General features: G+C 40.0%; 1 protein-coding gene and 1 non-coding gene across 7 annotated transcripts; both read right to left on the bottom strand.

Annotated features, from left to right (window-relative positions):
* Positions 1–220: 220 nt before the first annotated feature.
* On the bottom strand, positions 221–291 carry TRNAG-GCC (transfer RNA glycine (anticodon GCC)). Its single transcript has one exon. It is a non-coding gene; the product is annotated as a tRNA-Gly (tRNA).
* A 1,217-nt stretch (positions 292–1,508) lies between these two features.
* LATS1 (large tumor suppressor kinase 1) lies at positions 1,509–27,402 on the bottom strand. Of its 6 annotated transcripts, XM_056342427.1 has the most exons (10): positions 27,219–27,402; positions 26,197–26,366; positions 24,757–24,930; positions 22,053–22,561; positions 17,943–18,093; positions 14,585–16,110; positions 9,283–9,865; positions 8,086–8,268; positions 7,734–7,840; positions 1,509–6,724 (listed from the first exon to the last, which is right to left on the bottom strand). In XM_056342427.1, the coding sequence occupies exons 4-10, from the start codon at positions 22,401–22,403 to the stop codon at positions 6,209–6,211; spliced, it is 3,417 nt and encodes a 1,138-aa protein (XP_056198402.1). In that variant the 5' UTR covers positions 22,404–22,561; positions 24,757–24,930; positions 26,197–26,366; positions 27,219–27,402; the 3' UTR covers positions 1,509–6,208. The 6 variants fall into 6 exon arrangements, with proteins under 6 accessions (XP_056198402.1, XP_056198401.1, XP_056198405.1 ...); XM_056342426.1 differs by lacking the exon at positions 24,757–24,930; XM_056342430.1 differs by lacking the exons at positions 24,757–24,930; positions 26,197–26,366 and having other exon boundaries at positions 14,585–16,107; positions 17,958–18,093; positions 27,219–27,399.
* Positions 27,403–27,971: the final 569 nt, after the last annotated feature.

Here is a 27,971-nt window from a genome sequence, read left to right on the forward strand (position 1 = left end):
GCTGCGTCACTTCCAGCGCGGCGGGGAGGCGGCGTCTGTGGTGGGGCCGAGGGCTGCCCGGCCGAGCTGGCAGCACGTTGGTGGCTGTTTTGGCGTCGTTACTGACAGCAACGACCGGTTTTTTTTTTTTTTAGGAAAAAAAAAAAAGGAAAATTAAAAAAAGGAGGTGGGGAAGTAAAAACGCGGGAAACAAAGAAGTGGTGGAAAAAAATACTTAAGTTGCATTGGCCGGGAATCGAACCCGGGCCTCCCGCGTGGCAGGCGAGAATTCTACCACTGAACCACCAATGCTCAGTCGATGACTATTCCCCGCCTCCGTCTCTCAAAGGTGACGAGAGCGGGCGGCGCTGGAGAACAACCGCATTTGTTTAGATGGGGGAATTAAACTTTCCTCCCAGAGGTAGAGAAGCATCAAAGGATCACGACAGTGGAAAGACACCTTGGCCATCTTAGGAATTACAGTTACATTGAAAATGTTGCTGTGAAACAGCGTTTTACACTGTATTTAACATAGGACTGCAGCGAGAGCTGATAGGTGTTGCAATAGGTGCAGCATAAGAGACCCAAGAGTACAGACAGGCCTGAAAAACAGCAAGTTTGTACCTCCGAGGGGGATGGATGCAGCACGGTGAGGAATGGGGTGCTACCAGCGCAGCCTGAGCCCGCCCTGACAGAGGGGGGGGCTTAGCAGAAGTACAGTCAGTCAGGGGAAAGGGGCTTCATACCGCTAGTTACTTCCCATAATTCACAAAGATGAATTTTGCCTTGTAAATGGCATGTATCCATTTTTATCCACATATTCATTGCTTTGTGACCATCTCCAGCTCTTCAAACTGTGATAAAGGGTGTTTTTATGGGAAAGAAGACACATCACGTACTACAGGGCTAAGGAAAACTAGACACCGAGCTCAGCAAGCCGCAGGAACCTGTCCCCCAGTGTGATGTCCCTTAACTTATCCCCCATATAAATAGACTCAGCTGCTTAGCAACAAATAGGCTCTAAAGGTTGGGCACAATGCAGCTGGTTAATGATGGTCCATGAGGGTGACCTCAGAAAACCTGCAGCCTATTATGCAGTCTTTTAATTAAATTTACCATCATCTGTTCTTATGCTTTTGCTCTTGCATTTTTACCCATTTAACATCGTTAGACTGGCACTTTTAGCCTATCCCTTCAATGAGTGTCTGAATTTAAAATAAGCATTTCTATATTTGCTGTAAGAAAAAGCCGTTGATGACTTTCTAAACTTCCAAGTCTTACTGTACCGCGTCACTTGGCTACCGAGAGCTGGAGGGATTACTTTTCCTCTGTTTGTCAGTGGCTAATGAACGAAAAATGGTGCTGTACTCCCACCTCCAAACCAAAGGCAGAAGAATTAGGATGCAAGCTGTCTCTGCAAGACGACACTGGTTCCTGCATTGGCAGTTTGAGATGTGCACTTACAGATGTGGACTTTCTCAAAGGCAATTTCCCCTCCTAATAAACACAAAAGCTGTGATGTGTTGTCGTATCTCTCAAGAACAGGAATAGCTTTATCATACATAATGAATGCATAATAAATAACTAAGATTTAATTATTTTGACAAAAGAGGCAGCAGAGGACAGGGATAGAGCACCAAGAAATTGAACTCTTGAACACCAAAATGTATGCTTTTGAGAACAGGTTACAAACATGAGATGACAGTTAAGTACCATGACATTTCTGCTATTTAACAAAACAATTTGTGTATGTTTATCAGTAGAGCTGTTGCAGCATAAAGGGGACTTGGAAAAGAGGGGTGTGAAGGAGAAGAAACAAACAAAAAAAAACCCCGAGCACATTTGGGCAACTAATGTTCACATTTCATATTTGACTAGCCAAGACAAAAAATTGATTTTCACTCCTTATAAAGATTCATTGTATTTTGTTATCATCCCAGCAGGTATTACACTAAAGAAACCAATTCTGAGAAAACAGTTTCCAAAACTCAGGAACGTCACCGATTACCAGCAGCTGATAGTTCAGTTTGGCTGTTCACAAGTGCTGGAATTCTTTCCCTTATTCTGAAGTAACTTTTAAGTGTCAATGCAACCATCCATTCATGTCCCTTAGGTCAAATGTGCATGCTGCACTAACAGTTCAGTCAGCAGTGGCAAGGAAGCCTCAGCTCCTTACCTGCTGGGCACAAAGAAATGGGCACCCTGGCACTCCTGCACAAAGGGGATGGACGCTCCCAGGTACCTACTAGAAAAGTCAGCATAAAAGATGCACATTCTTTTCATACAAACATCAGGAGACTTTGAGGTTATGGTTCAAGCCACTACTACGTAACCCTATAAAAACCCCAACATGCCAGTAAGCATTCCGAGATCACAGTCCATACATGCAGTCGGACTACGGGTATGCAGAGACCTGGCGAAAAGGGATGCCCATGGTGTTACACAGACAAGCACACAGTATGCAAAAGACTGGTGAGCAACTTACTATAGCCATGAGATAATGCAAGATTGTTAAATTTACTAACTACGCATACAATAAATGAATGATTTGCTTAAGCGGAATTGTATGGTGGTCTATGTATTTAATTGGAGGATCCAAAAGAACTGACAGAAGGATATTTATAATATAAAAAAGACATTATATATACATATACACACATGGAATATATCTATATAGATATATAAAAATCAGTAAACTTGAATAGTGCCTTTATCAAAGAGCATCTTAAGGAATTAAAAAATTTTACTATGACATTGACCCAATTTATTATCCTTTTGCTTTGGCTGAATTAAAGCAAACAGATTAAAGGTCTGATCTGAAACGCCAAAGACATTTGAAACCAAAGCGTAATAGTGTCTTGGTGACAGCAGCAGCATCTAAGAACCCCCCTACTGCACTGCCTATTAGCTGAATAGTTTTAAAAGGAGTCTAAATAAATCATTCCCACTCACAGCTTTGCAACAGCAGAAGATAGGTCAGTCTCAAAGAGACTTTCTAGCCATATATTCTATAGATTCTATTACAAATCAAGGATAGAAAAGATACAGCAAGAGGGCCTGCCCTAGGATAGAATGCCACTGAATATCAAATAGTATTTACAGTAGTACAGTTACAGGATTATAGAACATTTTATAAATACAATTAACATGTATACAAGGGCACGTAGAAGAGAAATTTGTTTTCACACTTTACAAAGTAAGAGTAACCTGAACTAAAACTTACTGCAGAATTCCACAGCTGCTGGTTAGGAGCCTCTCTTCTCAACTGCCTGTACAAACCAATCCCCATCGTAAGTCACCAGTGAAACACCCATGTTTTAAGCAGCAGCTACAAAGAATCTCAAAAGACTCTGAATCTATGTATGAAACGTGAAGTTTCAAAACATGGGTAAGGCATAGCATCTTAGAGAGTTGTGACAACGCTTACGTATAACTTTCTCAGAGAACCTGGACTGTAACACATTATTTTTGCAAGGAAATACGTAATACTGCAGCATATAGGAGGCAAAATTAAAAGAAGGTATATCACAACTTCTAACACAAGATAACAGAAAACGCCAGAAGCATCTACCGAATTCTAAAGATGTGAACTCTTCCTATATTTGTTGAAAAATGGTAAAATAATATTTAATATTTCAGTACGTGCACATGTCCTTAAAAGACTCAATAATTTCCTTTAATAAAAGCAACTGGTTTTGCTTGTATAGAACTGTGGTGCCTTTACAGGACACCCACCCCCACCCCTTTTTAAAATACTGGCTGAAGACCAGTTATAAACAGAAACATACCATAATACAATGCAGGCAGAGGAGAAATATACTCAGATAAAAAGGCAATTTTAACAGTCAATGTAATGAAGAACTGAAATTATTTTCTCTGCATACTTCAAAAACTGTAAGGCAAACTTGATAAAATTACCTTTAGCCAGTAATATATTATACTTTACTCCAAGACAAGTAGACCAGTTTTACTGGGATACTTACTATGAAGGAGGATAATCTTTATAAAGTTTATTTACATGGAAAACAATCTTTTTTACATAATATATAAAATGGAGTAGTTATACACTGCAGCCATTTTATAATATTAAAGCTAAATGAAATTAATCTTAAAAGCTATTCTATTTCAACAGCTGTGGAATAGACAGAACATGAACTGTTTTATTTAGCTACAAACCCATTTTCATTATAGAAAGTAACTAACTACCTGCTTGAGAAAAGAAAACAATTTTTCATAAGCATCTTCTAACCATAATAAGCACTTCACAGTACAGGGGTGAACTCCCACAAATGTTTTCTCCTGTGACCAAGTCCATTTAAGAAGTTTCCTCGCTGCCAACCCTCTTTACTGCAGTTCACTGCTTCCTCAGTCATGCCAATATAAAGGATTTTTTGGACCACACTGGAAACTGGATCACTCAAACAGGCTTTCAAGAAAGAAACCTTCAAATGCTAAACACCAAGCAGTTTTTTACTGATCCAGTATTAGCAGAGCACTACAGACAGTTGCACTGGCACAAAGAGACACTGAACCGGAGCACAGAAAGGGAACAAACGGCCGGAAGCGCACAAGAATTTCTTAAACCAGCTTGGTGAGAAGACTAACCTAGTAATTGGCATTTGCTGCAAGAACAGCTATGAACACCAATTTCATGATGTTTAGATAGTCACAATGCCAGTGCAATGGCACAAATAATAATTTAAGAAAACAGTAACGCTTACAGGCACATTATTAGATTATCCATTGGAATTCAATTCCATGGAGAAGGAAATGTTTTAAAAGACACAAAGTTTACTTAAAATAGTGCATTTTCTTTACCACTGTGTTAGCTTCAGAAGAAAGGAGGAGAGAGATAAAAAAACATTATTCTTTCTGCCTCTCACCTGTAACTCCTGGTCTTGTCTCAGGGAAGCTGCTTAGTGGGTTGCCCCCTCCCTGCTCCCAGTAGCCTTAACAGGCTCAGTACCCTCCCACCAGGAGACCCAAGGGGATGTCTGCTCACCTGCTGCAGGAAATTATTAGAACAGTAACGCAGAAGGCAGTAGACACAGCCCTGAGTTTCTAATTCTGTTCTGAACTGGGCTGTGAAAGATGGACCACTTAAACTGTACCGATGGCTCAGATGGACTGGTGCATGACCCTTCTCCTCACCATCTGTGTAACTACGAGGAAAACTGTTAATGCCAAGTGAAACTGGTCCCCACAACAACAGTCTTGAAAGCCGTAATTTATAATCTTTACCCATTACCATCTCAAATATATAATAAAGAAACTATTCTAAAATTTATTTTTCAAACTAAGAATTCCAGCTAAAGCAGAACTGTGCATACTTTGTAGTTTGGTTGTAGTGAGAAAATTAAACTAGATTTCAGAAGGTATTGTTCCTGAAGCTTCTTCTCCTCTCATAACCATAGGAGAACATGTTACGTTCTGACGACAGGAGACAATCAAGTTGCTTCTGAGTGCACAGTCCTTCTGCTTTGAGAGTACCAGTTGCATGCTACAGTGTTATTAACGTCAAATTCAATTACTATTTAATAAAATACTAGTTCTAATGCTTTATCACTTTACAATCACACTACAGCCACGACGTACACTTTCTTGCTCCAGGGCTGAGAACTATGCCACTACCACAGCTGCTGGAACCATTTCACCAGATAAATGTCTCAGTTCTTCCAACGCTGTGAACAGTTAGGCTAAATACAGTGAGAAGTGAGGGTACAGCAGCCTTTTTTTTTTCTCTTCAGAAACGTTATCAGAGAGCTTTATTAGTGTAAAGTAGGTTTTATATTTGGTCAATGCAAGGAAAAACTGTCATTAAAAATTCTGAAGCAGAGATCTGTTTTCTAAAATTACTCAGTATATGTACAAATAGATACCAGGCATCATCTTCGGAAAAAAAACCCAAACAAAACACTATTTCCTATTTTGAGTACTTAGAGTACAGAAAACCAATAATAAAATTCAAGTGATATTTTTCTTACCTAACATCAAATCTCTTCTAAATTAAACAATTAACAATGCTGAAATAAATTAATATTTGAAAAGGATTCCCTGTATTCTGGGGAAACAAAATGTACAGAAAGGAAAGAAAAGACAGTTTTCTTAGTGTTTAAAAAAAAATGCATGCATGTATTTACCCTACCCTAGCAATCTTCTCTCAATTCTCTGAAGAGACTTCTCAAAAATTGCAGCTTCAAAATAAGTTTATTTAGTTTTTATTCCTCTACTAAACATAAACCAGGTCACGATTTTGAATTCCTCTACCTGCCTGTTCATCATCATCATCATCATCTGACTGCTGTTCTGAGTTTTGGGAACTGCCATACTCATACTCAATGGGCTTTGGATTGTTGTATGGGTAGCCATTGTCATCAAAAAACCTTCGGAAGGTGAACTCGTAAAAAGCATGTTCAGGGTGTTTTCCATTTTTGTACCACCCATTAAGTGTATCATTTCTGTTCCCATCCTTATCATCATCACTCCACAATTTATCTGGATCAACTGGATCAAAGTTTGACGTGTCCGTAGGATGAGCAATTTTGGGAATGTAGAAAGCTGACTGCCTCCGTAGATCACTTGAAAAATCAATTGTTTTAAAAAATGGATGAGCTTTTATTTCATCTGCACCATTTTTGCCTAAACGATCTTCTGGCCCTCGGCAGAGTTTAATAATAAGGTCAGAGGCCTCCGGAGTCAATTTAGCTTGAGGTGGAATATGAAGTGCAGTTTGCCAGTTGATAACCTTTAAAGCAAAAATAGGTGTTATTCTATTTACAACTTCATAAAAAGGAAAAAACAGTGTAAGTTAGAACAACAAAATGAAAAACCAAACAGCCACAAAACAGTCACTCGACACGTGTAAGTGTTTTCACACTAGAGAGGGGAAATATGAAGCTACTCTTTCAGAAAACAAGTTACGTTTTCTCTAGAAAACCAGCAAAATCCAGGTAAAATTTAGTTAATTCCAAATCTAAACTAGAGTCTGGCATGGAATATCCCTGCTGTAAACCAATGAAGATACTGTAAAATCCAGCACCTGGAACCTGAGATTAGACACATGGTTTACAATCTTTAAAAAAAGGTGAGGCAAAAGAATTTTGCTTTATCTGATGGGCTAGAAAGAGGAACAGATTTAAAGTTAAAAAAAGAACCCAAACAACCAAAAAAACCCACACTACATTTCAGCCAACTAGTATCTTGCAAGCTTAATGCAGTTTTGCAAAAATGGCACCCACAGAAGACTGCCCATGTGATTTCTCTGAAACAGATGGGGCTCAGGGAGGAAGGGAGCAATGGCTCTGAACTGCCAGTAACCCTGAGCAGCCACGGTCATCTGCTGCTCCTCCACCTTTGCACACAGATACATCACCAAAGGAAATCTTGTGCAGGTAAGCAGGCATGGAAGCCAAGTAGTGGGAAAACAACACCCAGATGCTGGAATAGGAGAGGAAAGTGGAAAGAATAACTGGAACAGGTGCAACAATCGAAAGGGAATGGCCGAGATCTGCAATGTGATTGCTAGTTGGCCTCTTTACTGTATAACCAGATAAAAGATACGAATATGATCCTTGAAATCCCTCTACAAATTAAGTGTGCTGCCATGGTAAAGTTTAAAATCTTGTTAGTTTATAACACGCTTGGATAGAGCAGCACTCTCAAAAATCACCTTTGATTCTATTACAAATTAGAAAGACTATGCAAATTTTAAGCCTGCTTTTTCAGGCTGTTAATACCAGACTTTTAAAAGTTACCTTCATTTGTGTTTCCAGTGGTGTTTGTGCCAGGAATGGAGGCTGCCCCACTAACATTTCAAAGAGGATTACTCCAACACTCCACCAGTCACACAACTGTGTGTAACCTGAAATGAAGTCATAACAAGGTAGTCAAAGTCTCAGTAGGAACTTAGTCTTGTATTTCTACGAATAAAAAAGGGTCACAAGCAAATTCTATTCAGTACACTTGCTTAAGACTTCCATGATAACAACTATCTATTTTTTGTCAAAATATTATACACATGGGAAAAGTGGCAGTTTAAGAAATTTGAAGCAAGCTACCTGAATATCAGTTACTCTGCAGCAAGATTACAGTACAAAAATGCATTACCTGTTCGTAACAATACTTCTGGTGCAATGTAATTGGGCGTGCCAACAAGAGAATGGGCCAGGCAGCGCTGATGCTGACGTGCAGCCCTTCGTTCAAGTGGCTTCAGCCGATCTCCACACCTGCAATTTGCTGGGTCACCCCATTCATTGCTGAAATCCATACTGTCTTGACGCGCATGATCACCTATAATAGAGTCAGAGAGATGCCAAAATTGAGGAAGATTACTTTAGTTCTTACCTAGTATGAAATTTTCTTTATTTGTTAACATTTGTTGTTATAAGACAGAATCTGTTTCAGTTTCAACACTCAAAGAGTTAAAATGGTCATCAACATCAGGCTTTTGGTATTTTCCATCATAAGCAAAAAGTCAACTTTTGAGGAAACTTTAAGTTATTTTTTAACATTAACTATGAAGAAGTATTGAGTTTGAGCTTTCCTCAGTTTTCCTTAACATAACCACACTTGGGGTACAGGGCATATATTGTTCTTCCTCTTATGTAAACAGAAAACCCCCAATACTTAAAGCATCAAAAACTAAAATCAGATTTTACATCTTCAGCTTCTCTCCAAAGACTGTGTAACAGCCTGGCCTAAGATACATATTTTGATAAAAACAAATCAAAAGTAATTTAAAAATTGTTTTGGAAGGTATATTTTTGTTTTTGAAAATGAGAAATAGGCAATTACAAAATCTCTTATTTTACCTCTCAGAACTCTGATTTCCTTTTTTAGCTGTTGTTTTAAATAATCAAGTAGGATTTTTAAAAGCCTACTTAAACCTTTCTCAGAAATCAACAAGGTACACTGAAGTAGTACATGAGACAGAGCTTGGCGTAAGGTTTTCAACAACTGTTACATTTAAAACATCACTACTATCTTCCAAACAGAGTTAGGGCTGTTGTCTATGTAATTACCTTGTTACTGCTGTGACTTTCCCTCTCCAAATCTCAGAAGCCACTAATATGACAAACTTACAGCAGAATAACTCATTCCTTCTCCCTTAAGGAATCAATGCTCATACTCACAAACTCCCCCACATACCAAACGCTGCTTTCTATAATTTGAGTGGTGTGCAGATGTATTGTTAGATGCATTACTATTCAGAAAGGGAACAGCACAGTCATCTTTCTACTCATTATTTAATTCCTTGAAAAGAATGAGACATCAATAAAAAGAAACCTTTTATATTTCTCTTACCACTCTGGTAGTATTTTGAATCGTGGGTCCATCGAAAACCTGTACAGAGCCCGAAGTCAGTCAATTTAATATGACCATCGCGGTCTATCAAGATATTATCAGGTTTAATATCTCTGTGGATGAAGCCCATTTTATGAACACTTTCAACTGCGCAGGTCAGCTCTGCTGTGTAGAACCGTGCCAGATTTTCTGGAAAGACACCCATTCTAATTAGGAGACTCATCATATCACCTCCTGGAATGTAGTCCATTACAAAGTACAAATTGTCCTTATCTTGGAATGAATAGTACAGGCGAACCACCCATTCATTATCAGCTTCTGCAAGGATATCCCGCTCAGCTTTAACATGAGCAACTTGATTTCTAAGCAAGACATCTTTTTTCCTTAGAGTTTTTGTTGCATATAAAGCGTTAGTATCCACTTTTCTTGCTAGGCAAACTTCTCCAAACGCACCAACTCCCAGGGTTTTAATTTTTACAAACATAGACTTGTCCATTTTAGCTCTTCTCAGCCGAATATAATTAGACTCTTTCTGGCACAACATTTTCCTCATTTGATCTCGGGCTTCTGGTGACAATCCAACCTGTGTAGCAAACAGAATTAGATCTGAAGAATGAACAGTACTCTTTAATTCTTGATCTTACAATTACAAGGCTTAAGCAAAGCAAACCAAATACTTATATACACCATGGGGAATAATACTTAAAGGGGTTTTGTATTGTTTTAATTTACACATTAGGATTCTAGGAAAACATGTAGTAGTAATAAAAAACAAAACATGATCAGTTTCAACAGCAAAATGCATGAGGTGCCATGCACCATTCTTGAGATGGGAGTATGTTCTAAAGAAGAGAAAGGGTAATTTGCAAACTACTGATAAAAAACATTGCAAATAATACTTATCTGAGTGTGCATCAGCTGCCTCCCTGATTCTCTCTGCAGAGCTAAAGGAAGCCAAGACATCCCTAGGAGCAGTAGGAGCTGCTGTGGGAAAGGCTTTCACCCTCTCGACTAGCTGGCACAGAAGCCATTAAACTTCCTGACCACTGCAAGTGGAACTTCAGCTGCAGGGAGGAGTATGCGGCTCCCACTCTCCTGCTTCCCTGTGTAGCTACACAAACCAGGTCCACATGGCACTGCTTCCTACTGTCCACCCACACCAAGCATGTGCCTTTGCCACAAGCCAGGACCTGATCTTCCCTCTTATCACATCACCCGCCTCTTTCTAAAAGGGACTTCAGTCACACTCTCTCCACTCTACATACCAACTAGTTGAGCAGGGCAATTTCTTTGAGTGGCTCACTCCTCCCTGCGGTATCGGCTCTTGGCTCCCATCTGCGTACATACCCCTATCCTGAATGAACATCCCTGGTGTTCTGGCCAATACCACTAGCATTCTGACAGCTGAAACACTCACGGGCCACATGTAACTCATCACATCCAGCATGGAAACCCTTATCTACAAGAACCACACCGAGCATTCTCATCATATTCCAACCTAGGTTCCTCCTAGTGTATTTTTGCTGGCTTAAATGCCTTTAAAGTTCCATTCAATTTCAGTGCCATTTTTCTTGGCAAATTTGAGGCCCTCGAATCAGAATATCTTTTCTTTTTGGTTGCAATGTAAGCAGAATCTTTCTTTAATTTTTTATGTTCTTTTCTCTGTGACACTACTCCCACATAGTTTGATGTTCATGCCTTCTTTTGTTTTCTGTCAGCATTTTCAACATCTTGCTGCTCCCTTTTTCATAGCGTCTCAATTATTTTCTCTGCCTATCTGGCTTGAAATCACCATCCTACAGCAATGATTTCCAAGTGCAACCTACAGTATATTCCCTTACTTTTTCCTGGACATCCTGATCGTAAAATTGAACATGGCCAAACTGATTCCCTGCAAACATCACAACTGTTACTCAAGCACTATTCTGAAAGTTTTCAATTTCTTATTGTCACATCTTATTGATTTTTGATACCAAACCTCGTTGCTCCCCATCTCCTTAACGCTTCAAATGTTTAGGATACTGTCTGCACAACAGTACTCAGGACCATCATCAGGATTAGGTAACACTAGTCTAAGCCTGTATAAACTGGATGTTATACATGACTTCTACTTATACCTAACTTTTAACATAACTTGAAACAAAATGTAATAGATGTGACAGAAAAAGAGTGAGATAAAAAAATCAATTAGATATCATTCAGTAACCTAAAAATGCTTTCGGATACCTATTAAAGAAAACACCGTTAGAACACAGAAATTCTTACAGGCATTATAACAAAAATGGATCCAAAGGAGATGCAATTAGGAAGATGTATACAAAATGCTTGTCTACCCAAACAAACTTCACAAGGAGTATCAATTCAGTAAGATTTAAATGGGGAAGGCCGTCTCAGATTTGAGACAATTTTTTTTGTTGATATCAGACAGGCAGTAGTTAGGACTGGGTAGCAGTAGTCTCAAGACTGGATGTAGGAAATAGGTTCAGCTCCCTACTTTGCATCAAGAAATTGTCTTCCTCAACACACTACTGCAGCAATACCCAAGCACTGTCTTCCAGGATAGAAGCATCTCAAGTTTTCTGTGAATGAACATGCTTAAGGCACACTTCTGGGCAGAAGGAGGGATTTTTGAAGATTTCTAAATATCAAGAAGATGCCTGAAGACCTGACCCTGTTTAAGTTCAAAGTGTGAGTCACCTTCTCAAGTCCCATCTGAACCATGAAGTCTGCTTCAGTACAACCCCACTTGCACACAAACTGAACCGTACTGATCAGTTAGAAAACCGGCATTTCTATATGATCTAGAAAATAGATCCAGAAAAATAATCTAGATAGAAATATAACCCAGAAATATAATCTAGATGGCCCCAAAACTCTAGAAGGAGAAAGACCCAATACAGTAATCACCACAAGACATACAAATAGTCAGTCTCCAAAAATCTTGTAGCTTTAAGTACCTTCTGGTACCTGCTCTCTAGCTGTTCATCCTAACAGTTTTGCAAAAAAAAAGCCCAAGTACCAGAACTTGTCATTTCTTCCCCAACCCATCTTCATTTTTCCTACACCACCCACTAAAACAAATGTTAATGACAAACTGATCACTCCCTGCATTGCTGTATCTTCCCTAGAACTCTCCTCAGCTGCAGCATTTACCAAAAATTAACCAGCTTTATCGGCTGCACAAATGTTCATGCACATACATCTCCTAGTATTTCTAGACAATGCCAGAAATTGGAGCTTCCTGAATTGCTCTGTGATATCACACAGTTCGCTCTCATTTTGCTCCCTCCTCATCTTGCTAAGCCTTAAATCATGACTTCAGGTTTCTCTTTGTGGCAAAGACACCTAGCGTAATTCTTGGCCAAATTCACACATCTAAATAAAAAAAATGTAAGACAGACAGCTCCACTCTATTCCCTAGGAAACCTGACAGATTAGAAATATGTCACCTATGCCAGAAATACAGCATCCTGTGAAGGTAGGTTATTTCTGTAGGGATGCATTCTGGGTTTTTTGTTTACCAGCCCCCCCGGCTTCAAAATTCCTACTAAAGGGGAGAAAAGAAGGGGTTCAATACTTGTTTAATCCTCTTGAACTTCCTGAAAATAAGTAATGAGCTACTTTCCCTTTCTCCTTCTCATGAAGACCCGAAATACACGTCACTGTTGTGGGATTCCTCTCCTATACCCTGATGAAAAGGAGAGGTCTGCTGCAGCATAATACCCCATTTCCTGTTCTCCAGCCTGCAATTAAACACCCCAGCTTTAAATCTAGCACAAGTATGGGAAATTGCACTTCATATAAGAAAAGACATTTGCTAGGGTGCTTTAAATGGACAAGAAAAATATCAAGAAAAGTTATATCAGTGCTTTCATATAAGTAATAATTATGCTTGAGATGCTATGGAACACAACACAGTAAGAAGGGAAAGTGAAGTTTGCAAATCATCATTAATTATAATCTTACATTTAAGTACTCAAAAATAGTAAAAATAAATTCATGCTTAATTTTGATGCAGGATTGCATGCAAAGCCCTCCAAAAAGGGATCATGCTATTCTTAACAAATACTGTTGCTCCAGAATCTTACTTGTCTACACAGGGATGGAGGCTACAGAGTTCAGGAAAGCTTCCCACACCTTAACAGTTTAAATCAGCTGTTAGTGGAAGTGAAAAGGAAAGAGAGAAGACTAAGAATAAAGATCTAGAAAGTGTTCCAGGAAGAAATTTTGCTAACATTTACATATTCGTGATTAAGCAAATACTTACAAAACACTACAGCTTACAGTAAGAATTTTCAAAGTGTAAGAAAACACAAATTTAAAAAACAGCACTTCAAGAAAGCGGCATATGCCAAATCCATTCAGTCACAGAATAAGCTAGAAGTTATATCATACTTACGTCAAATTTTCCACTACAATTGTTAAGAAATAAGTAATACATCTCATATTCCCATTTCTGCAAATCTTAATTTCACTACTTCTCACTATTTTCTCTTTTGAAATGGCCTATGTATACATCAGCTGCGGTTTTTACCCTTTTGATTTGGTTTAGCAGAATACTGAAATCCCAGAAATAGACCACTAACTTCATGCAGGCACAAAGATTTTACGTGGTTTTGTTGATGCCTGGTTTTTATTATTCCTTTCAACTGCCCCTTGTTTGAACAGATACTCTTACAGCCTGGATTGAAAAAAATACTTAAGCAAAAGGTACCATGTCTCTTTCATTCTAAAAATCTAACTTTTAGATTTTTTTTCCCTTTTGTAATTTGAACTTTAAAAACCCTATCACTACTGGAAACAAACTGCAGAATGTGAAAGTTATCAATGTTTTGGTGACTATATAGATGCACTAACCAGCCTACCACTTGTCCCTGCTTTGCGTGTACCAGCAGTGTTTATCTAAAAAAATAAAAATATCTCAAATTAATTAAAATATTGCATATAACTCACTCAAAAATTAGGATTAAATAGAACCTGTAACAAAAAGCTATGAACCATGTACTTAAATCTCAGTTCAAGCAACAATGATTTTGCTTCTGCTGCCTTATCATACATAATCCAGATGAACTACATTTCGACATGCAAAAATCTTACTTTAAAAAATTAATCTGACATGATAATGAAGTACATAAAGCAATGAAAATCTCACCACATCTCAAACACAAAAACTAAAAGGAGACTTCCAATACCATGGTATACCACAATGTTCTATTTATCTGTACTATTTACGCATTCTACTTCTTTATTAAAATTAATACAGAAACAGTTCCATTCATAGATTTAGAAAAAAGAGTTTTACCCGCATCATTTCATTTTCTAGTTGTTTTTTCCGATGCAAACGCTGCTGATGGGATTTCAGTATATTCTCCACATGCTGCTCCATGAAGAATTTAAAGGCTTGAGGGGAATAGCTTTGAATGCGAGACTCTCTTCTTTCTTCATCTTTCTTGTTTTTTCTAACAGGAACAGGTGATGTCGTAATTTGTTTCTTTTCTTTATCTGTCAAATCGATGCATTCATAATTCTTTTCATTCTCATCCTCCTTGGACAAAACAGGTGGTTCCTCCTTGCTGAGCTTGGGTCCCGTCTCATACAGATTGACAGAGGGATTCTGGTGTAACAAGTGTTTTGGGTAAGGTGGTGGGGGACCCTGGTAATTTGGAGCCTCTGCAACAGGAGACATAACTGCCATATTTGTAGATGGACTCTCAGAGAAGGGAATGGTCTGAATGGTTTGCACAGGTTGTGGCATCCAGGAGGGGTGAGTGGGTGCCAAGGCAGTCTGTAACTCTGGTTTTAACACACGCATACTTTTTACTGGTTGCTGAATGGGAGCTGGCGTTATAGCTGTTACTGTTGTAGCTGAAGGCTGAGAGCTGCTAGAGTGACTCTGCCTATTGCCATGATGGTTGTTGAAAGAATTTGACCGTACAGGAACATTGGGTTGCCACGTAGGCATGTCATGCCCATTGCCAGGTGATGACTGCGGTTGCACAGGGGAAGGCTGTGACCAGGATGCAGGTATTCCAGCTACATTTGTATTATAAAGTTCCATGTTGTGACTATTTCTATTCGGCACCATCATTGCCTGAGGAAGATTCCCATTGGTGTACGCTGAAGGAGGAGCAGATCCTCCTGTCTGCATCTGTAGCGCTGTGGGACTTTGCCTGTTAGCTGAATTCATGGGATATGGGGGTGGCTGGCGACTCACCGAGTTCCCAGACACCACATTCTGGTGAACTATGAATTCTGCCTGACAATTGCCATTTTGCATTCCAGCTCTTCCTGAAGGAAAGTTAAATTTGCTGTTGGCAGAACTCTGCATGATTATTGGTTGTCTGCCAATGGGGACAGCGCTCATGCCCCTCTGGCCCTGTGTGGAAGAACTAATGGGTGGAGGATTCATAGGTGGAGGTGGATAACCATCCTGCCACGCTCCCGGTGGCACTGGAGAAATACGGGAGATCACATATTCCATGTTTCCAGAGTAACGCTTCGTTTGAGAGTTTGGTTCCCAGGAAGGAGGTGGAGGAGTAGTCCCCCTTGGAGGGGGTGTCTGTCCTCTAGGAGGTGGAGGAGGAGTGACACTCCTGATCTGTGGTAGAGGCGGGGGATTCACTCTTTGTCCATTGCCAGCATGAGCCTGAGCAAATGCTGCAATGCCAGATCCAGATAATGGCCTTCCTACATCAGGCTGAGAGCTGGGACTTTCTGAGCGATAAACTACACCATCTCCCAGGGAAGGGCCATGCCGCTGAGGAACCAAGGACTCCTTAGAACCCTTCCAGCTCTGCTTGCGGTTAACCGACTGCTGTACAGTCCCTGCTTTTACAAGAAGAAAACACAGCATTTATATTATTAGAAATCATTTCTATTTACTGCTTTGAATATTTTATTTGTCTGCCTTAATTACTATAGCAACAGGATAGGAATTCTCCAACATAGCATAATCCACCATACTTCACATGAAAAATTTGCCCGCTAACACACAGCATGCTATGGTAATATGCCCAGTACACAGCAGAAGAACAAAAATTGCAATGAAACTATAGCATCGGAGTTTTTAGAAATTACTTTTCTGAAGATGCATTTTGCTTCAATTACGGATGCATTCAATTTTTAATTGAAAAAATGGTAATATGCAAAATTATTAGGCGCATTATATATATTTGTAATCATGCATACAAACAACTCTCAGAAGGGATGTTCAGTACAAACGCAAAAAAGCAACAGCATGGAAAAATGTTTAGTCATGTGGCTATTCCTTCCAGTTTAACACTTATAAAACACTTCAGTGTTCTTAAACTAAATGCTGTAAAATCAAACAGCTCGCTTACACCCTTGTGTGCATAAAGCTCATCCAGACTTGTTATATTCCTTTCATGCAAAATTTGATTAAGTACTTTAATTTTAGAAGTTATGTCTTTACAGGTAGAAGTGTTATATAGACGCAGGAATTAAAACTGTATGAAAGCAAAGCTTGAGTCAAACTCTACAACATATTTACTGCATAGATGTTACTTTGCATCCTATAAAATAATATGCAAAGAAACAACAGCATATTCAGTCTTACTGTGCTTTTTGCAATGTTATTAGAGATACTTGTAAACACATACAGTACTTTAACTGCTGCAACTCACTGTATCTTCAGTAATAAAATGTGTTACTTACTGTATCTTTGCAAGTAATAATGAATATTGTGGCTAAATGGTGGCCTTTAGCCAGAAGATTCACACAAGAACAGACTAAGCCTGCTCCACAGGCTAAATGAACATCAAGTTGTACTTTACTACTCTTGGCTACTAATTTGTCTTCATACCTATATGGTCATTTAAAATGTCACTTTACAGTGCTAGCAGCTCAGCATTCAGTCAAATAAAAGTTCAGTATTTCTGCTCCATGTGAAAGTTACTCTTTGTTTAGGTATATGCTACTAAAACCTGTCTTTAAAAAAGTATCAAGATATAATAAAAATGTGCTTGCATGTGTTAAGAGAGCAGTAAGAGCAAGTAACAAAATTCTGACTCTGTTACTACTAAAACTATAGTCTGTCCCCTGATATCTATAAAAACATTAAGTCTGCCTTAAAAACCATACAAACAAAATCTGGAACCAAGCAGAAAATTTAAGCAGAGAGAAGAATCTTGAAACAGGACAACCGAAAATACAAATATTGTAGACATATGATATATAATTATATACACACACATAACAGAAATACACAAACCCACACATACATAGCGCTGCTGTGTGGGCGAGTGTGTGAAGAGAGACAAAAAATTAAAGTAAGAATTCAGTGCTCACCACTGGCTTCTAAGTAGCACTTGATGCTGAGAATAAAATAAGGGCATCACACCAATGAGGGACAAAAATTACTAAAATGAGATCTAAATGCCATTCCTTGTATAAAATACTTACATACAATACTGAACCCATGCAATTACACAAAGAAACATTTAATAAATTCCTGTCAAGTGCACTTATCTTTCAGAAGAAATTACATTATATGCTTTACATGCTATTTTTAGAAGCAAAACCCCCTGTATCTCAACATCTCTGTTCCATTGTGAACATGTGAAAGAGGAATTGGTTGTTTTGTATTTTTCACCTATAAGGATACACTCGATGAGTTACTAAGTTACCATGGATACACCTACCTGGTGGTTTCATACCTGCGTTTACAGGTCTTGCTGCTGCTGCAACCATCTGTTCCCGACGAGGATCCTGGTAGCTCATTTTACTTATGAATTCAATGGCAGCTTCTATACTACGGTTGTTAGTTTGTCTAAGAGCTTGTATAACCATATCCTAAAGAGAAAATTATATTTAAAAAATAATAATTTACAAGAAAATGGCAAAAATACCAAAAAGCATAGTTATTTAGCCAAATACCCTCCAGTGATTTTACTGAGGTATGTAACTGATTTCTGTCAATCCACTTAAAATATTAAAATGTATTCTCCACAACAGATCTTCTAAAACACCGATACAGTCTGAATCTTCCAGGAAAAAAAAAGTTAACTTATTGAAGCACTGTAGTTTGATGTAAATAGTGTCATCATGCTATTCATACAAACCATTTGCTTATATAAGCACTTAGTACTGATACACACTGGTCAGGTAACAGCCAGTTACAGACAGAGGTCCCTTCCAACCTAAGGTATTCTATGGAAGATACCTTAATGTGAAATTCAGAACAGGTTTTTGCTCATTTTCCCTCAAATCAGCATGACTTTTTGTCAACAAACATCCATTAGTTTCTCCCTAACAAAGACATTATCGGTAGAAATTCTATTATTTTTGTTGTTGATTTAGGCTCTGTGTTCTTAGAGATCCAAACAAAAGTTTTGATCTGACAGCCAATCCCATCGCTGCCCACGGAAAATGGGGTATGGACCAGTATTTTTCCCACTGACTTGAATGAGATCAAGAACAAACAACAGAGGCAGAGATGTTGACCAGAGATGGTTAAGTCAGGGCACTGCTCTCCCCATCTATATTGAACGGGATTTGTGCAGCTGACTCAACAAGTCTGAAAATCCACAGCATAACTCCCTATAATTAAGTGCACTGTAGTGATTTGTTATGGCCATACTTTGTCATACTAAAGCAATTGTTTCAGTTCACATTATGCTTGAACAGGTTACCTACATACAACAGCATTCAACTCCTGCCAAAATCAACGGGACATCAAAGAGGGCTCACAAGGGAAGTAGTCAAGTGTTAATTTCAAATTCAAACCCACGTTTATACTTTCACCTTGCCTGTGTACATTTTTAAGATTACAAACATACAAGACTGCATACAGCCTTCAGAAACAACAATCAAATCCAGTGAACAAAGTAGAACCTTAAAAAAGGATTTTAGAATGAAAAAAAACCAAAAACATAATAAGGTTGTTGCAATCTTTACAGACCAGCTGACATCGTTGGAAAAAGCAGGTACAACTTTTTATCTCATAGCTCCTTCACAAGACAGTTATGTCTGCAACATTTCTACTATTATAGGCAAGACCTATGTGTTAATTTTCAGCACCACAATACTAATTGACCATTGTGCAAACAGAAGGTTAAGTTGTCCAGAGTGCTTAATTTCCAATTTTAATATACTTATTTATAAGACTCACTTCTACTTACCAACTTTAATTTTGTTCTTAATCAGTTTCAAACCCAAATTTACTGTCTTTTTATCCAAGTAATTCTATAATACAGAAACCTAAATCTACAAGTTCACATCACCAAGCCATGAAGACACGGAGAATCTCAAAGTACAGAACCAGCAGTATTTTAAGAGATGAAATTTAGTTCCCTGTCCGCTAACCAGAGAACCTGGGCCTAAGGATCTCTCTCCCGTCTAGCTGAACAACAAAAAACTTGGTCATCTGTGTGACATGAAGTACTCAATGTCTTGAAGAGTTATCACCTTACACAGAACATGTGAGCACTGAACTTGAATCCTAACAAGCAAGAGAGATTTTCTGTAAGCTATTTAGGATGTTTATTTAAAAAAAAACCCAAAACCACACACAAAAACTGCATTCTCTGATAATTTCTATACATATATTTCACTGTCTATATACATACTACTGATATCTATCTATCTATCTGCTCAGCTTTAACCCTGAATACCACCTACTGGGGGTAGGGTAGGGGTGGGGGGAATAACCAGAACATTTGTGACATCCAATAAATTTAAAAACAAACAAATAAGGTGAAAAATAAATTGATTACGTTTCCAAACTTCAAGTGACAACTCCACAATACGGCAAAGAGGCAAATTTGTATTACCAATTCAAATCCATTTTCAACACCATAATGAAATCTCATTAAAGGCTGAGATGAGGAAACACTACTTATATAGACAGGTCCAAATCAGAGCAAATTAAAGCAAGAAATGGATGTGGTACCTAGCAGCTGTAGTTAGCCTCTACATATTAGATAGGTTAGTCTCTACAGAAAGCCTGTAACGCACCTGATATAATGAAATTAAGAAGTTCTACACATAACCTGCTAAATCACAAACATGCCGTTTTGGGAACAGCCCAGAGCAGCCACTTACAGCTGGCCAACACACCCCAGCTACGATCCAGTCCATAAAACAATCCCAGCTCAAAACACATTCTCATTTCATTCCTACTTGCTGTCTGGAATACCCCCTACCAAGAAAAATGCTTTCATACTTCAGTGGTATCTGTTCCCAGCAGTGTACGTAGGCCAATGCCATATGGACTATTGTGGCAACATAATTGTGGGTTAACACACGGCAGAAACAGCTTACACTGGCATTGTGCCTCAAAAAAGTCCAGATAATCACAAGTGTCCTGGGAATTCTCAGCTGTATCCAAGAACAAAGGGCAGGAGCAAAAGGCTTCAAGATAAAAAAGAGCCAACAAAAATACCAACTTAAGGTACCTTTCTAGCTTATTATCCAGCCACATAGCATTCTTCAGTTTGCAAAAATGACTACAGGTTCAAGTTGTAAAAATGGATTTGAGAACTGATCTACTTAAAAAAAAAATCCACAACAAATCCCCAAAAAACCAATCTCGGCAACAAACCACAGAGCAGGAGCAAACTATTACAAAATGATTTATCATTATAAAATCCTTCCATTCTTACTGAAAACACAGCCTGGACTGTGTATTTGAGTGAGCAGAAGGAACATAAAAAAACCACTATCAGCACCTGACACCAGGACATGTGAGGAAAAGCCAGCTGATAGTTTTGGAGAAGATCACTCTTGGTAGAAGTATATCTCCGTAAATACCGAAGCATCACAGCCAGCAGAACTCGCGAGCTGGTCACTACTACAAGCGGTACACTCCTGTAAAGGCAATCCCTGCTGTGGTACTGTCCCTTTTTCCTTTGGAAAGAGTGGTTGGCTAGTTTGTTTAGTTTTTTTTTCTTCTTTTAACCTGCTTTTGTACTCAGGTTTACAGAGAAGGCATGAAAACAGGTGTAATTTACTTTGATGTGAAAGTCCCAGTAAAACCACAGGACCTGTAACTGTGTTCATCTTTTATTCCTGGAAACTGCATTTCAGCTCCTTTCATTTATTAAAATGAATGGAAATAACTTTAGTCAATAATTATAAAAAATAGATTGAACAATTATTTAGTTCCCTGTTCTTATAATGAAAATCACAGCAGAATAATTACTAATGTCCAAGATTTTCAAGAGACTCGACATTTTTGTCTTGAGAATAAAACACAGAGAAAACACCCTGCAAGTGGTTTTGTCAAGTACCTTGTTATTTTATCTGTATCTGACACAGTGCATGAAGGATAGCCAAATTTCTTCCTCAGTTTCTATTAGGCACAGATGTAAAGAGCTCATCAAAATTGATTTCTGAGATATTTGGTACTGCCTTTCAATTTAGAATGGCCATATTTTAATTGAGCACAACTCAAAATTCCACTGAGTATCAGAGGCAAAATCCATGTTCTAGAGAGTCTGGTTCTTACTGCTTAAAATTATAAATAATTAAAACAACCTAGCCCTACCACATAAGAACGAAGTGCACAAGATACTTAAAAAAGGAAAAGAAAAAAACACAACCAAAAACTCAAAAGCCAAGCCTCATTAAATCCTTCTATTCCTCTTCATCCACAATCACCAGTTTCATCTAATTAGAAACCTACCAGATTTTGAAGAAGCTATTTTGCTTACCATATGCTGTTCAAACATTCCATGACCAACACCCCCTCAAACATGCACTAATAGTTTATAGTTAGCAAAACACCAAATCCTGAAAATAAAACATTTCACCTCATCAAAGCCAGCAGCTTGTAAGTCTTGCAGCATCTGTCGATTAACTTCTGATGTTCCTTTAACAGCTGAGGTTGTTTCATTTGCAAATGGCAGAAGTGAGTTTCTTATCTCCTGCAAAACTTTATGGTATGTTACAAATTTCGGGGGATTTCGGCCTTGTCTAGGATCTTCAGATAACATTTTGCCCATGCTGTGATCAGCTTTAGCAGCATCTGAGGGTTTAGGTAAATTCCTGAGGCTCTCTCTTATTTCCTGTAGCATCTGCTGGCTGCTGCCAGTATAGTTACTGGCAGGAAAAGTCTTAGGCCTCATTTGTCTATAACCTTCTGGCTTCTCACTTCTCTTCATGAAAACATGTATATATGCAACCTCCACCAAGGACTCGCACACACCAGAATTCCAGGAAGACTGGCTGTTCGTTTCAGAACTTGTGAAATCAGTGGCTCTTCACTGTGAAGCCATGGTTCATCTAGTGCTGGAGTTTGTCACAACCCAAAACTGCTATCCTGTTAATAAACAAACAAAAAAATCCCGTTATACATACAGGAGTGAAAAAGTTTACTGTAGCATTGGTGGCAATGAAATGTTACCATACAGCACTGGTTCCACAGTTACTAAAAGCATGCTGAGCAATTCTTCAGGCAGTCTTTACTCAACCTAAATTACAAACTGTATTGGGCTTTAACAGTTCGTTAACAAAAAAAGTTTTAGGTGCCTCAGGTCCAAACAGTCCTGAATTGAAAAGGATGTGGACAGAGTAAAGAGGACAAAGCTTTCAAGAGCAGACAAAACCTGCTGTGTGCACCACCCCATCACTGCTGCTTTGCCTTCCCTCTCTGCTGGGTGCATCACCCATGTTCTCTGCATCAACACTTCAATAGCTGAAGATGCCAACACTGCTACCCGGTTAGCTAGGGTATGGACCAAATACCATCACTGGCCAACAATTCTGACATCAAGCTCTATCTTCATCAAGATAGAAATGAGAAGTATAAAGTCCACCAGTAAGAGTATGTAATCACCGTTATTTTATCCATTCTTTAGCAGTCACATATGTCAAAAGTAAACACTTGCCTAGCTCATTGCATGCAACTTCATGATTTCCTGTACCATCTGCCATTTAAACTTGTTTACAGATTCAATGTTCTAGGGCTGTCACAGTTGCTTAGCTCAAGTCTTCTTGAACCGATCTTCAGCAATAGTTAGGTAATTTTTTTTAAATTTATTTTACGTAAGGGAACACGAGAGCAGGAAGAAAAGAAAACAAAGACAATTCAATCAAACCTCTTTACTGTAAAATTGTTTAACGACTCAAGCATCAAATTCACTGAGAGCACAGCTGTGACATTTGGTAAGGGAAACTGAACTTTCTGTCGAAAACAAAGAACATTTGCATTTTGAAGGGGCAGACTCATCAGGGAAAGAACCCTGCACCTGCAGAGTACTCAAATCTCTGCATTTGTGCTGTGTACTAGTTAGTACTGTAACTGGTATGGCAAAGGACAAAGCAACCAAGGCAAAGCACTGAAGTTACAGAGCATTAGCCTCTTTAGAGTACAATGAAATAAAACTTTTGAATATGATAGCACAAGATACAAAAATTACATATTGTAGCACTGTCTTTTCTTCACAGGCAACTACAATAGAAAGCTCAAATGCAATGTTTAACAGTAGCAATACTGAAATGTTTAAATTTTCTTGTTTCTGTTTCTCGAATGTTAAAAAATTGCATTCCTAGTTTTCTGAAGGATTATTTTTGAGAATTCAGATGTCTGCATGCATCTTTTATCTCTTAAAGCAGCCATGTGTAGATAACTGTTTCTCATACTAGACATGAATTAAACAGGTTTCACATAGTCTATGTAGAAGTCACTCTTCCAGGTTTCACTTCTACAATATTTGCACTGTCATAAACCAATTAATGATTCAGTGATTGAGGCAGAATACAACAAGAAGTTAGTATGACAAAGAACCCTCTAATACACATGCAAATTATTTTAAAAACACATGCTAGCCATGTGTGACTAAAATCTGAAAGCCTGAAGTAGTACATAATAATGACTGTGAAAAGAAACACAAGAGACACCCACTTAATCCCATTCTCCTTGGGGAACCACTTAAGAAATAGCCTAATTTCACTAATGGAACTAAATCCTAGGTGCTATAACTGCACCCACAAGCCTTCTTTGCCCTGTGATAGGTTTGAAACCTTAAATAAATGTAATCTAGTAGTTATATTAAAGTTTTTTCCTGCAGTCTGGTAGCATACGATTCCTCAGTGTTCACTGAATAAGGAAAATATCATCAGATGTGTAAGTGAATTTTAATAGTGAACAGTGACATTTTGCTCAAACTATTAAATCTAGATTCAGCAGAAAGTATGGCATGAGAGCAGTTAAAATGTAATTTAATTTTGGCCACTTTCAAAATCATTTTCCAAACATGCCATATTTAAGATCACATTGGAAATACTTTGTCAAAAACACTTTTTTCCAAACCAAATGCAGTCACTATATTTAGACTGTTTTACTATAGATGTGCCTTTTCTTTCCAACAGATCTGCATCAAAAAACACGTGTTGGGATACCCAAGCGCAAGGATATATGCTAATAACACTTGAAAGAATCACCATCTCCAGAAAAATGAAACCTTTAGAATAAACTCATCCCAAAACATAGGACAACAAGGCTAAATATCTTACAGACTTAGTAATGTAAATTACTTGTTCCAATTCAGCCAAAATTAGGACTAATTACATCACTGGCATGGTAATATAGATAAAACAGTTGGTATGGATCTTGTGTCACACATATACCAATGAAAGAAGAAAAAGATGCCCGTACACAAATTATTCCTTTTAACAAGTTCCAAAGACCTGGAATTCAGAAGAAAACAAGTTGCTTTGCACCTATGTATTTTACCAGAATTTCATCTGGTATTTCAATATTCACTTTATGGCTACACCATGGGCAGCCGAGATAAACAAACGTAACACCCCTAAGAGAAATCAAGATTAAATTAACGGGACACTTAAGCCATAAATCAGGACATCAAAAGTCTACAACCCAGGAGGCAGAAAATCAGCTTGCTCTCCAATTTCTTTCGGTACAAAACTTGAAAGAATTGTATTTCTTTCTAAAGTGCTTTGAGAACTTTAAGACAAGGAATGCCGTGTTCAATAGCTATTATGTTCCTGGCAACTGCAGCATAACAGGATAACAGGACTAAGTAGTCTTGGAAAATAAAGCTGCACTTTCACATAAATTTTAGCAGAAGCAGAGCTTAACCAGTGTGAACCACCCAGTCCACTTATTTCCCACCACTTACTAGCACCAGCATAATTGTTCGTAAGGCCAAACAGACTTAATCAAGGTAAGGAACTTACCTAGATAAATACTTTTTTTTTTTTTTTTGGTGGGTTGTTTCTTTTGGCAGCAGGTGATAGTGTATGCGAAACTACAGTCTTAATTGCTCAGAAACCCAATTAAATTGGTCCTCTAGTCTAATGAAGTACAAGAAAGCAAGTATTACTACAGTTCACCTTGCTCTACATATGAACCCCAAAATTCAGAAGTCATCTCCTCTTACAGATACTTGCATACATTTTAAAGCAAGGAAGTTTTTTGACTGCTCAGTAAGAAACCTATCTCAATTTTGTACGTCTAACTAGCAGACACAAACTGCATCCACGGGAAGCGATATCTATTCCCCCTTGCAGTTTTGTGTCATTAAATGTAAATGATATATCTGTTTGTTAATGCAGCTGTTTCTGCTGGTGGAGTTCTCCACCTCCCTAAAGGAGTTTAAAAAAACTTATTTAATTTCTTTTCAAAATATAGGGATGAAGTATTTTCCTCTGCAGGTCAAACAAACATACAAACATGTCTTTTTACAGCATAACCATGAAAGATTGGACAAACAGGCATTTGAATGAAAACTCAGAATGGCTGCATGCAACTGTCAATGGTAATCAAGTTTTTCTGGGGAAAAAAATACACAGCTTTGTAACAGAATTGTAACATTTCTTGTCTCCAGAAGTTCTGACCATGCTTTTAAATACTTGTATCTCCAATTAAGTATTGAAACCCACATATTAATCTGTTTTGGTTCCCTCTTTCATGTACCTATTCTAGTAACTTACTTTATACATAACCACAACACTTTATTGCTAGTTTGAGTTGGAGAAGCTTGGTTCAAATCAACAAAAGGAAGCTGTTCTTCAAGTAATAGGTCACTGAAGTGTAAAGCAATTTGCCAAAGGATGCGTTTCCGATGCCAAAAGTTTCCATAGGATGAGGAGAAAACTGGACCCTGAAATTAGTAAATAAACACAACTATAAACAGTCAGGAAAGACTGAGCTGGAAATGACCAGAGGGTAGCTGAACACTGGGAACATTGTGCATTTGCCCTGCTTGTTTCCATTCATACGCTCTGTACCTCCTTTAGCAGGGTACAATTCTTCTTACGTAGAAATGTATTCTTAATTATCCTCTGCAGCACTAGTAGTTATTTCGAGCGTACACAGGAATGATCTTTACGGCTGCCAGCAGAACAGCCACTGAGGAGCAAAGCCTAAGCTGTATCGCACAGAGAGGTACCGCAGTAATTCCTCCTGCACAGCAGGACCTAGTGGTTCGGGGACCACCCGTACCCGCAACGCCGCGGCGCCGGGATGAGTGCTGGGCATCCGACACTCGCGAGTATCCCGACCCCGTCCCACGGCACCGGGACAGCCGCGCCTTCGCCGCCCGGTCAGCCCCGGGCCGTGACCCGAGGTGGCTCCGCCGCTGCGCCGGTCCCCACGCGCCGCCAGGCCCCCACCGCGCAGGCCGGCGGGCCGAGCGCCACCGCGGGGGCGGCAGGACCCTCGCCCGGCGGCGGCACAAGGGCCGACGGGCCCCACCGCCCCTCCCGGGAAGCCGTTCCCCAGCGAGCGAGAAGCCGCCTTCGGAGGCGCCAACGGCCGGTGGGGGAAGCGGAGACGGCACTGTCTCCCGCGGCCGCGCTCCGCCCGCTCCCGGCGGGGCGAGAAGGGCCCGCGGCTCCCCGATCGCTCCTGCCGGAGAGGGTTCGTCACCGTCCCCGCGCGGCGGCCGCGCCTCGGCCTCTCGCCCCCACCCCGCCGCCGCCCCCCCTTCGCCACCGCGGCACGGCGAACCTACCTGCGGCGAGAAGGCGGCGGCAGCGGCAGCAGCAGCAGCACCCCGGGCCCGAGCGCACGGAGCTCAGCCCCGCCCGCGCGGCGACGACCGCCGCGGCCCTCCGCGATGCCGGCAGCGGCTCCTCAGTCCCTCCGCCAGCGCCCGCCGCCGCCGCCACGGGCCTCTCAGTTCGGCGCCGCCATTTTGTCGGTGCCTGCGCCGCGGAGAGCTTCCCGGATATGGGCAGCTCCCGGCCTGCCTTGCGCGCCCGGCGCCCCGACCCGGATGGAACGCGACGGCCGCCGCCCGCCCCGGGACGAGCCGAGGCGGCACCCCCGGTGTGCGGCTAACGGGGGCAGGCCTGCTAGGGGGAACCACAAACACCAGACACCACCCCCCGCCAGGTGCCGGGCACTGCTTTTTGCTTCCGTGGCAGTACCGAGCTTGACGGATAAATACCGGTTCTGTAACGAGGAAGAAAGTTTTGGCGAGCCCCCGCGATCCGGTTGATGCCTGAACGAAGGACTCGTTGCGGACGAACACGCGCAAGTGGCCAGGAAGGAAAAATCTATCGGTTACCCCTAGAGATGCGCCTTGGCCGTTCCTGTCCCGGCGGCAGCGCCGTTCGAAGGGGGCGCGGAGCTCCCGGCGCGCTGACGGCCCCGCGGCGGCCCCGGCGGGGCAGCCCTGCCCCAGCCCGCCGCACAAGCGATCTGGTCAGGTAAGGTGCTGTCACCACAACGCATCAAGAGGCTGTTCTGGCCGACGTGGAAG

Source organism: Falco biarmicus, chromosome 6 (assembly GCF_023638135.1).
Source record: "Falco biarmicus isolate bFalBia1 chromosome 6, bFalBia1.pri, whole genome shotgun sequence".
Classification (NCBI taxonomy): domain Eukaryota; kingdom Metazoa; phylum Chordata; class Aves; order Falconiformes; family Falconidae; genus Falco; species Falco biarmicus.

Coding starts and splice junctions, on each gene's coding strand:
- LATS1 (XM_056342426.1), bottom strand. CDS start 22,403: ATGAAGAGAAGTGAGAAGCCAGAAGGTTATAGACAAATGAGGCCTAAG. Junction 9,866..14,584: donor TAGAAAATGAAATGATGCGG/GTAAAACTCTTT, acceptor TTTGCTACACAG/GTTGGATTGTCACCAGAAGC. Junction 8,269..9,282: donor TTCAAAATACTACCAGAGTG/GTAAGAGAAATA, acceptor ACTCTATTATAG/GTGATCATGCGCGTCAAGAC.